The 12724-nt window shown below is 37.8% G+C and overlaps 1 protein-coding gene across 1 annotated transcript; it reads right to left on the bottom strand.

Annotated features, from left to right (window-relative positions):
- Positions 1 to 5702: 5702 nt before the first annotated feature.
- LOC149841155 (uncharacterized) lies at positions 5703 to 6623 on the bottom strand. Its single transcript, XM_090005201.1, has one exon. The coding sequence runs from the start codon at positions 6621 to 6623 to the stop codon at positions 5703 to 5705; it is 921 nt and encodes a 306-aa protein (XP_089861327.1).
- Positions 6624 to 12724: the final 6101 nt, after the last annotated feature.

Genomic DNA, 12724 nt, shown 5'->3' with positions numbered 1-12724 from the left:
TGAACCACTGAGAGATTATCTCGATCACGAACCGTTCCAGTGAAAACTCTGAACTAATCAATGAGGCTAGTAAACTATATGGCATAACAAATACCTAATTTGATTGGTTGAATCAAAGTTAAAAACCTTGAGTGTGTATCCTTCAGGACTAGAAAAGAAAAACAAAACACTAAGTATGAAATCACTGGTTTTGATATAATCTATGATGAATTTGTTGGTTTACTTTGGATTTATGCATTGTAAGATATTTGTTATGAAATTGATTGCAAGCATGATTGTTTGTGATAAGGTAGTTATGTTTATCCTGGTATGCTGTGTTGCATGATTTAGTTAATTATCTGAAAATACGCAAATGCTTATCTCTTGTATTGAGATTATATCCACGTCTATGTGTTTTGGTGCAACTAACTAGGGTTGTGGACTAATGTCCCCCACTTTAACAATTTTCAGATAATGCATAAACTGGTGTGATGGCAGGTTGCTTGGAGTTGTCAGATGGATCATCATCGTTCTTCTTTTCTAGAGAATCGAGCTTTGTGTTTTGGATATTTTTGGTTCAGTTGGATTTTGATAAGATATGTAACTCTGAATTTAATTAAGTTTTGAATTGCATTAATTTCTTTAATTAAGTGCTTTAATCCCAATGAGTGTATAATGGTGTCATTGTAACTCACCAAAGTTGCATAGGTTCAATTACATTATTCCACTGTGTTTTAAATTTTCTCATAATTTTCCAGATACAAATTTGGGGCATTACAAGAGTTGTACTCAAATGTTTGCTCATCATGGTCTGTGCTGCAGGTTCATTTTTTGGCAGTGTTGAAGCAGTCAAATGCGGGATCAATGTTAAGCTGATGCAGGTGTTATATATTTTCCCCTGTTTTTGTTGCCTGTTAGCATTTGTTCTTACTTTTTTCTGTCACTGTCCAGTATAACTATTATTCTCTCACTTACCTGATTATTCTTTGTCTTATTTTGGTGGTTGTCATTAGAATTAATGCATCAAATGAATGGAGCAACACGTCTGCATGAGCTTGTGGAAGTATTTATGTTAATAGTTGAGCATATTTGCTCATTTGACTTGAGGTTATTCACTTAATTTACTCTATGCTAATAGAAGATCTCATTACTGCATTTCTTGATCTTCTGCATATTGCTTTTTGTAGGTTACATATGCCTACTCATTTCCTACATTGTTATCTTTTAATTGCACCTTATTGTTATATTTGTTAATAAAGTTGAAATGGCTGTGTTATTTTCCCATAATGAATTATAAGTCCATTCTTTCATTTTAACCACAAACTCTCGGCATGCCATCATCTTCAAATATTTGTTATATTTGTTAATAATGACTTCACACCTTATATTTATATCTTCTTGCCAACCCGCTTCTTATTATACATTTAAGCCAGTTTGAAGACTGAATCTTTCGAGAGTTTAAGTGGGTTGAATAAGGGCTCAAGCTGATTACAAACATATACCTGATTTTGCACCAAATAAAACCCAGATTCTTTCTCAATTCACTATTAAGTGCTAATGAGAAGGCATAAATTTGTAGCCTAAAACACTGAAGTGGACTCTAGAACTGAAGTTAAGGTAAATGACCCCATAACATGATTTTGTACCAGTGAGGCCCTAACTCCAACTTGAAATCTCAAGATATCGGATTTCTGAAGCACACATAGTGTTCATCATTAGTAAGGAGAATATCTGGGACCATAGGCTGCATTGATGGTGTTCATCTTTCCTTATCTAACCCTTTCAGGTTTATTGATTTTTTGCCTATTTTGTGCCTTTGTTCATTCAATTTCTTCTGTTCCTATTGTTGCCCATTTCTTCCTTTACAGAGATTGACTTGATTCTGTTGGACTTGCTAGTGCTTCTTCTCTGGAGGACCTGTGAATCACAAATAGCCAATTGAGAGATGCCATTTTTGATTAAGTTGCATAGAAGTTTCAGAAATTGAGATTCTTGGATGTGAGCTACTGTGGGGGTATAGGAGCTCAAGCCCTAGAGGCCATCGGCATGAACTGTAAATCTCTAGTATCTCTAAAAAGGGCATTGCATCCATTGGGGGTACCGGGTAAGGGTAGGATGGTCTCGAGCTGAGGCTCTACGTTGCCTTGGACGATACAGATGATGGGATTGACTGGCCTGCATCACCATGACCTGTCTGTGCTTCTCTTTTCTTGTTTCTCTGTTCATGTTTCAAGCTAATCTTGGCTGTTGTATATCTCTGTTATGCTGTTTGTATACACTACTGTAATAGGAATATGGTTGATCTTTCTTGTAAGTTATGATTCTTCTTATTTCATTCTTTTTATGGAACAAATGCTTCCGGCTCATCTATGGCACTAGAAGTAAATAAATAATATATATATATCCAATGTCGGAGATAAATATTGTCGGGTTTAAAAAAAATTTATAGTCAATGCCAATGATAAATATCATTGTTGATAATAATTATTGTAGGAGTAAAATAACATAGGCTACAATATTTATTGTCAAAATAATTACTGTAACCGACGATAATTATCTTCGGCTATTTGAAAATATATAATTTTTCAATATATAAGCAATGATAATTATTGTCTCTTTTAATATATAAACGATGATATTTATCATTCAACATTAAATAATAAAGGCGCCAATATTTATTGTCAGTTTTAACTAGTCTAACCAATGATATTTATCGTCAACTTTAAGTAATATAGGCAACAATATTTATCATCAATTTTAACTAGTATAACCAATGATAATTATCATTGTTTTTAAATACTATTACCGATAACATTCTAGAGTTGACCATTTTATACCGAATATATCATATCGTCAAATTTATTTTTATAAAACCGATAATCTATATAAATATCATCATTTTTAGTAATATAAATAACCGTAAAAAGCCGACGCCTAGTGCGAGGATAAATATCGTTGTTTAAGTTATTGGCCACCATAAATCATATATTGCCTATGCTAAATATCTTCGGCAATGACATATTTTCTTGTAGTGCCTGTACGGGTTTTGATTTTCACCTTCATCCCCGGTTCATTCCGCATTTTATGTCCTCCATCCTCTGTCTAAACGGGGCAGGTTAGAACGGAACCTCGTTTTTTCCGGGTCCACTGCCATCCCTACACTCTACCATATGAGCAAAGCCGTTGGGAGTTAGGTGATCAGACCGGGTACTTTACAAAGTACTCAGGCCTCACAAAACATAGAAATGGTTGTGTGTAAAACCCACAGAAAATCACTATGCACACACGATTTTGTATGTACAACACAAAACACAAAGAATTGTTACACAGAGCGTTTTTCTGTGTTTTATGTGGCCCGAGTACTTTGTAAACTGCTTGGGCCCTATCGCTGGATGTGCTCTGCGTCAGTGGGTAGGTCATTTAGGGTTTTAGTTAAAAGAAAGCTTGCTTACTACGCATCAGGACACCAACTTTGTTACAATTCTCATAACCGCTCCATTATCTTTATGATTTGAATGTGCAAAAGAGAGAATATATGTAGCCTTTTATATTTACTAAAGCAAAAGAGAGAATATATGTAGCCTTTTATATTTATTAAAGTAATTAAATAGAAGAAATATTCAAATTCCTAGCCTTTTAAGAACGAGCGCTATATGCAACTTCTGACAAAATGGGCACAAAAGTTACAAAAAATTCCATTCTGACTTTGTTCCCCTTGTGCGCCATGTATTGAAGCTTTCGCCATTATATTATGATGTAAAATGAAGTTTATCTCTTTCATCAAAATGACGCCTCAGTTAAAGATGAAATGGCAACCATCGTAGCCTGTAATGTCATGACAGAAAAAAATTAGTTCAGCAGGACTCGAGCGAGCCGATTAATTCAAGACTAGGTTTTGCTTTTGTGGACTAAGAGTATTCAAATTTGGAATATATAGTCACTAAAATATGAGAAGTAGAATTTCTACTACTTTTTTTGCAAATCCAACCACGAGGATGTGCTTGGCATGGTGAATTGATAGGAATCCAACTATTGGATTGTGTATTTTCGATAAAAAAAATACAATTTTTGAATGCTTGAATATTTACGAAGATTATGAGCCATTGATTTTAAAGCCTTAAAAAACTATGTTTATGCATCAAAATCACATGATTCAAGAGCGGGCTCTTATGAAACCAAGCATGTAGATCACATCCGTGTGGTTAGATTCAAGAGAAAAGAATAAAAAATCCATAAAAATGTGCTTCACACATTAGTTATCATATTTCCAGTTCTTATATTCTAGTCTCTCTCTCTCTCTCTCTCTATATATATATATATAGATATATATATATATAATGGTTAAATATTGGCTACTAATGAAGGTAAGAAACTAATGAGTAGAAATCACTTTTCTCTTATGCTATTTTAATTTTTTTGTAAATCAGCATGAATTGTTTAGTAGAAAACTTGTTTTGAATCATATGATTATGACAAATAATTAGGTTTTTAAAGGGGTCCAAAAATCAATGGCCCACAATGTGCCAAAATTTTATAACTCAAAAGATCACATTTTTTACATCAAAAAAACATGATTCAAGGCTTGATCCTCTTAGCAAACAAACCATGCTGAACATATCTAAGTCATATCTACGTACGTGGTTAGATTGAGTTGCTACAACTTGCACCTATGATTTCTATCTCATTAGTTCCTTACCTTCTTTAGGAGCAAATATTTTTCCTACATGTAAGGTTAATATTTGGTGCTATTGAAGGCATGAAATTATTGAGTATAAAATCATCTTTATTTTATATTTTATTTCATTTTAGATCACACCTTATAAATGTGATATACAAGATTTGTTTAGTAGAAAATGAGTTTTGAACCATGTAATTGTGATGTGCACGTGTATTTTTTTAAGAGCTTAAAAAAGCAATGGCCCACAATGCACTAAAATTTCATGACTCAGGAAGTCATATTTTTAGATTGAAATAGCACAATCCATGGTTTGATCCTTATCAAACAAACCATTTTGAGTCGATAAAGCTTGAACATATGACTTATATATAGCTCAATAGTTTCATGCATTGAATAACACCAACTACTAACTCATATATATATAAAATTGGTATGAAGATAGGGATGACATGCAAATTTTGTACAATCTCACTAACAATAGCATATAAGGGACCAAATCGGTTCCACTCATCAGCAAAGTCATCCATATCTTGGTACCCTCATTGAGATTTCATTGATGCAAGTTGTTTTGATCAAATGAGACTTCATAGATGTGATCTACATCATTTATTTTGTTATCATCGATCCAAATCTTGTGTGCAGGATTTTTTTGGTGATTAAAAAATCACCTATTAACAAATAACAAAATATTTTTGATTTAAAAATTCATATTTCTTATTGAAAAAATTCGATCCAAGGGTCGATTCTTATTAAATTGATCATGCTGAATCAATTTATAAGGTAAGATTTGATCAAAGCAACTTGGATCATAGATTTAAGAGGGGTATGTAGATGGGGGGATGAGAGGAACCGAACTGGATCAGGCCGTGGCTTATCAGGTTTGGACCTAGACCCAGCTCCAATCTGTGCTGGAATTAGTGCTGTGACCAAATTCCTATTGCAGTTAAAGAAATCTTAGCATATCTATAATAAAAAATAATATAAAAAGAATTACACAAACGGCCTAGGAAGCGTTGGAATTGATGAACTACCAGAAAACGAACGGTTAAAAATGAATGCTAAGCTTACTTGGGTCCACGGTGATGAGCATGGCGGTCCCACCAAAGTCACAGGTCCCACCGGCCACCTTGGTCCGTTGCCAATAGCTATTGAAAGCAAACGACGCGTGGTTCAGCAGCGTGTTGGGGCTGAAGCATGGGCCCGCCCCGTCCTGGATCGATGCGCAATCAGCGCCCGACCCGCAAGCATAGTCCATGGCCTCCTGTATGATCGGATCCGGCACCGACGGCTTCGCCATGCACCAGAGCCCCACCGGCAATCCCGGTGGTGGTGGCACCGACGGTGGGGGGTACACCACCGGCGGCAGAAACACAGGCGGGTAATTGAAGCTCGGTGGACTAGGGATGGTCACTGGCGGGTTTGGTTCGTATCCGGGTGGTGGATTCGGAACCGTTTGGGGTGGGTTCGGGATGTAGCTAGGGGGTGGGTTCAGGATGGAAGTTGGTGGTGGGTTCGGGACGGCTTCAGGTGGGCTCGGGATGGTTTCGGGTGGGTTGGGCACGAAGCTGGGTGGTGGGTTCGGGACGGCTTCAGGTGGGCTCGGGATGGTTTCGGGTGGGTTGGGCACGAAGCTGGGTGGTGGGTTTGGGACGGCTTCAGGTGGGCTCGGCACGGTGGTGGGCGGCGGGTTGACCGGTATGATGGGGGTGAAGTAGAAGGGTGGTGGTGGAGCGGCTTCAGTGTAGGGTGGTGGGAAGGGAATGGAGGGTGGGTAGATGCAGTATGGAGAGTTCAGAGGGGTGGTGGCCGTCGTGGTTGGATTTTCGGGAAACGAGAACGGCGGGAATACGAAGGAGGCGTCACCGTTATCCGGCACCGGAGCTGAGTCGAATTCCGTCATCGTCATCAATCTCCGGCCATCTGTATCAGCAGGAAAGGAGTCAGTCTGTGAGTGAAGCAATCTCATTCTTCTTTCGTACTCGCCTACTTCTTGTTCTACTGCTCTCTGTAAGGTTTGCGGTTTTATTAGTTTTACAGAGATATTTTCAAAATAACCTGTTGTTATCACGATATATTCATGAAAAAAGGAAACCCAATGAAATGGCAGTATTTTCAATCATATTTGTAAGTCTTCAATTTTAATATGGTTTTAAACCTTACTTTTGCTGATATTTCTCAACGAGTTTTCTGAAAAAAGTTATATCTTGTAATTTATCGCAAGATTTTCCATTCCCCAGAGAATCCTGACAGCGCGATTCGTGGCATTGGTTCCGGTTCAGTTTGGATATGGGTAATACTGGATCCTGCATAAGCAGACACGGGTTGGACTTGGTTATGGTGGAGAGTCCTTACCATATCTTAATTCAGATTGATTTCATAGAGCTTCTAACCTCTACTCAATACGAATCCTATTATTAATCAGATCCGAATTTGGCTACCGAATCCAACTAATTGGGTTGGGATTTGGGCCAGATGTTGGGTTACATTGGACCCCTTGACATCCCTTGTTGGATATGTTAGTTGGGCTGAGACCTTTCCTTTTTTCTAATTTGAATGTTAAAAATCCAGAAAAGGTTTTTTCGGCAGATTATAAAGGAATAAGAAAAGGTCTTACAAGAAGTCAGGACTCAGAACCAACCCTAGGAGTGATGGAAAAAAACCATGTCACCTTTTCCCAAAGATAATCCTTCCTGAGGCTAGCAGATGTTTAAAAAATGTGACCAGACCAAGGTACTTTTTTTTTATCTTTACACGGAAAACCGTCGCAAGATCATAGACCTAACCGAGTTGGCTCTGCCTAGACTATTTGACAGGCAGTCTAGGTTCAAATCCCATGGGCGACACCCCCCTTTTCGTAAGCTGAAGCTTGTCCACTCCCTGGGGTCGAGGGGTAAGCCCTCAAAGTTTTTACACCGACATGGACAGAGACCAGTGTGGCAGGCTGAGCCTGGGGCGGTTTCTTAGAGTAAAAATAGAAAAAAAAACTCTGTAGGCTTAATTACCTCTTGCCCCCATGGAAGCAGATGAAGGTACTTGAATTCGTAAACCCTTAAAAGAAATAGAGCAAACAGCAATAGCATGCGTCTACAAGAGCTCCATGCACTTGACTAGATCATGGGCAGGCTTAAGTCATTCTAGTTAAAGGAAGTTGAGATGTCAATAGATGGGATTTTATCCAATATCCGACCAAATTCGATTATGTTTAGTTGCATTTGGTAAGCCAAAACCATATCCTGGGATGTGGTTTTGATTTTTTGATATTTCATCCAATAAATATCCGAATTTGACAGATATCCGAATCCATTTATATTAAAAAAAACAGATATGGAATGAGCTTTTCACCATCGGGATTCAAATATGAATTTGAATCTCTGTATAGCCAACATCCTATTAGTGGATTATGGTACGTATTTGGTCACATCCGATCCGAATCCCAACCATTTACATCCCTAGAAGGAAGCCAAGAGTTTGATACTTGAAGTGTGCATCCCTTGCTTTGAGGCTGAAAAAGCAGCTTCCATGGTGGCAAGGGAGGGAGGGCATGCAGCTGAGAAGTTTTAACAGCTTGCGGGTGGGCCGTATGATAGGGTATCAATCTTTTCCGGGTCCCACCAACTCGGCAGGAGTTTTCCGCTCGTTAAATATCAAAATAAAACCATAGCATCATGTGCAAGGGGTGTACCATAAAGGAGCCATGTCAATATGTCTCACTTTGAGGAGGTTGGGAATATCACACCACATGGTGCTGCTGGTTGTGGCCCTCTACTTTAAGGATGCATGAGCTTAGGTATCACTTCTCCCCTTCTTTAGGATTCTTAATGGAGAATTATGTCATGTTTAAGATAAATAATGCATAGGAGATTCATGTTATTTTAAGATAAAGTGCTGAACTCTAAGCTCTTAATTTTTAAGTCTATCGATCCTTCCTTTTCGGCAAATTTTAGCTGTCATTTTTAGATAAATCATAATACATAGGAGAGATTAATTTATCCTAAAGATAAGTGAGTACTAGTCTAGACCCTTCTTTTAGCTGGATAAAAGATGCCAAGGTAGATTGGTGAATGATATTTTGGTTTAAGTAACGCAATTTGGATGAAAAGTAATCCAATTTGAAAGAAAAAGCTTAGACCACCTTCTTTAAATTGCACCACCATGTACCTGATAATTTTATAATCAAGCCCCCTAAAAAAGAGTGCTTAAATTCATAGGAAATTTCAAGGGTTCTTACTGTTAAGTTGAGGAGGTGGGTATTCCTCTTTGGATTCGAAATTTCAATTTCACGGAAAGCCATTTTCAGCAAATATTTTAAAAGATAATCAAACCTTTCTAATCTCTTCTGCAATCAAAATGCATGGGGTTTGCATTATGGTAGATAATTGCAAGATCAAGCCAAACAAGAGTTGAGCTTAGGCTGTTCAAACTTAATTTTCTGTTTTGCTACTGAAAGAAATATTATATACTAACTTTTTATATGATATTGACGGCAATGCGAATTAATCACTAGACTGTTTTTTAGCAAAATTTTTTTGTTGGATAATTGAGGAAAACCACCTCACTCACTCGCGAGCGAGCTCATTTGCTTTTTAGGAAATCTTGCACCTTAAGCAACTACTTTATATCAAGTCACTTGGGACATACCTAAACTGTATATATCTTTAAAAAGTCCATGCAAAACCACCCTACTCCAAGTACTTGTTCCTGCTCAGCTTGATCTACATGAGCAGCTCAAGGTTTGGCTCACCCAGCTTACTTTACGAGACAAAATGAGCTCTTAATTAGCGAATCAAGCTGAGACATGAAGCTGCTCGGTTATTTTTAAGTCTTGAATAACTTCAAATTTGGATGTGTTGATTGTTAAGAGATTCCCAAAACAGTCATAAATGGTTCAATTTTCATCTACAAATGAACTATATAAGGTCCATGTAAGCTTAGAAAGGGCCTACGTGTACCTAAGATTTGTTAGCAAGCATACTAATCAAACTTTTAAGAGTACATTAGTCATCTAAGAAAAACCAAGGATACCTATTATACTGAGAGGAGATCTAGTGACCGGATCAAATACATTGCAAGGTACTCCGTCCAATAACACTGGATGGAGGGGATCAAGTGCAATGTGATTGCACACTTTATGCATGCATGCTGCAGCAGATGTCACTCCATCAGGCCTGTCAGTTGTGAGGACCAAGGCCTGATGGAGTGAAATCAGGTGCTTAATGCACAGATTTTGTGCCATGTGATTGCACCTGATCCGGACTCGTGAGAAAGGGCAGGTCACATTGCACACTTTGAGTGTGCTGCTGCACCTGACGGCCCTCCATCTACCATCTATGGGGTACAATCCTTCAGCTGTGGGGCCCAACAGAAGATGGAGGGCAGGTCAGGAGCAGCGAACCATGTTGTCAGTATTGGTATTGGCCCTCAATCGTTTGGCCACCGATTCAGCTGTATATATCAGCCGATACCGATAACTGAATGGTTCTATATTGGCGTAAAAATAATAATAAATTATTCTGTATCAATCATAACGTGACATGTGTTAAAACTATTAAAATAATATTTTAAAAATATTTTTTATGTGTTTATTAAAAATAGCCAATTCAGGGGTGAAGAGTATCGATTTTTCTGCCAATAAGATGCCTATGAGGCTGATACTGATAACATTGGTAGCGGCATGCTAAGTGTGCAATGTGATTGCACCTGATCTGTAGACTTAGTGAGGTGGTCCCATGCATAGATGTGCGGCATTCATTTCATTGGACCAAGTACCTTGCAAGGGTACTGGCCAAGTACTGAATCTGCTCTCTATTATAGCACGCAAACACAATGAGAGAGAGAGAGAGAGAGAGAGAGAGAGAGAGAGAGAGAGAGACGTACCGCATTGGTAGCAGAGAAGAATGAGCAGCAGAATACACAAAGCAATATTATCTAAGAATACTAATCCTCTACGAGTCTCCACCGCCCTCTCCATCTGATCTGGGTCACCTGCTTCCTCCTACTTGTGACTGTACGTATCAGGAAACGCAACCACTCATAGGTATCACATATATAGGTCCAAGCTTCTCAGGCCCTGTAGAAATGCAGACCAGGAATCTCCAAAAAGAAAAGTGTTAAAGTGGAGTAGAGCACGACGGTGGAGTTCATCTTCTACTCTTTGCTTTAAAGAAGATGATGCTTTGGACACACACAACCTTTACACTGGCAAGAGATCAAGTGGGTGGGGAACTAATAAAAAAAGAAATTTAAAGAGTGTTTTTTTAATTGCTCCAATGGGACATTTACCCATTTCACCCTCTTGATAAGAGATCAGTTTGTGGAGATTGATAAGAGTTCCTTTAAATATGACAAATTAAAGTATCCTTAAAAAACAATATATCAATTAATTATTTGCTGGGGGATGTTGGTAATTCCTTGTTAGACTTATTCTATATATGGGGAAACAGACATTAGGGATGTACGTAGACCTGCCGCGCAGGAAAGTCTTGCTGAACTATGGTCAGTACCATGCCCAACAGTGTAAAACTTTGAGGCCTAACCCCCTGGCCCATCCCAGACCCTGCTACTTTGGCCGTGTGACAAGGGACAGACACCCTGGTATCGAACTTGTGACGTGCTTCAACTTAAATGTCTTAAGCTTATACATTCAGCCTAGTGTGCAGAGCCCTTGTGGGACTTATTATTATTATTATTATTTATGGTGAGGAACCTTCACCGAGAACCAAGTCACTTAATGGGCCCGCCTCCCTATGAGGTGGGACGGTTCTCCCTTAGTTTTTTTATGGACATCTCGGTTATTCCTTATTATTAGGGCTATTGCTAATGAACATTCTTATCCTCCTACATATTGGTTCACCGGTACATTGATAGTACCATGTTAGAGGCTCACCAGGGTCATAATTCAATGAGATTTACAGCTTCTGGATCTTTTCTCAACCAGATAGGATTATCTTTTAACCTAATTGGTCCTTGGGAATTGATTATGCCAGTGAGATTTTTTACCTCAATTTCACTAAGTTCAAAAATGCATTCATGTGTTGGAATGCCTGGTAGACATGTTTACGACATGTTGCTTAGTTTGCCAAATTGAAGAGTGTTCTTGGGTAAATATTACAAATTGCTGTTTCCCAAATCCATGGTTGTTTTGGTTATTTTGGCTCCATGCTGAAGCTTTAACTGAGATTAATGTTTGGCATATATGCTTGCTTCGCCGCTCATACTTTGCATACGTGCTTTTTGCTTTTCAAATTGCTTGCTACCTACTCAACGCAGGAGAGACTCTTGTGGGCCTACGTTTATCTTTACTTTTTTTTTTTATAAATGCCTTTATCTTCCTTTTTAATTTATAGCCTCAACGTGGTTCTTCATTAATTTATCTCGGGAGACAATCAGATGCTAAGAATGAAGCTTAAGAAGTTAATCAGTGACTAGAGAAAGTATTTGAAAATGTTGAAATAAAAAAAAACTTTCATGGCAACTGCACAAGATGATAGGGATGTTCTAAAAAGCTTGCAACAATAAATTTTGTCTATGTAAACTAAAGAAATGGATCAGATTGCATCCATTCGTTTATATATGCATATTGGATGTATTACTCATGTATTGGCATATTAACACAATTTGATGGCACGATTTTGATATTGGGTGATAATGTATGGAAAGAAATCACATTGTAATATAACGACTTCTGATGACTGCAATCCACACAAATGATGAATGAGCTACTTTGATAGAATAAGAAATGGATGTCAAAATGCATATTTTCTACTGATTACCGATATGCGGTATGTGCGTATGCAATTAAAACATACATAAGAAAGTTTGATGGGCGTATGTTAGTGTAGCATATGTATGAATGTTTGATATATTTGCATGAGTAAGTCAGTATGGCATATGTATAAATGTATATTAAGATGTATACGTATACAATTATGCATACATATAAATAATTGTTTGTTGTGGGTTGTATGTATGCAATTGTGGCATATGTATAAAATGTAAGTTTGATATGAGGAATATGTTGCATATATATGAATACATGTTGATGTATGAGAGATTATTTATATAGAAATG

This window comes from Nuphar pumila, chromosome 4 (genome assembly GCF_984573655.1).
Source record: "Nuphar pumila chromosome 4, dmNupPumi1.hap1.1, whole genome shotgun sequence".
Lineage (NCBI taxonomy): Eukaryota > Viridiplantae > Streptophyta > Magnoliopsida > Nymphaeales > Nymphaeaceae > Nuphar > Nuphar pumila.
The sequence above is the reverse complement of the archived record's forward strand: the minus strand, read 5'-3'. Positions and strand labels throughout refer to the sequence as shown.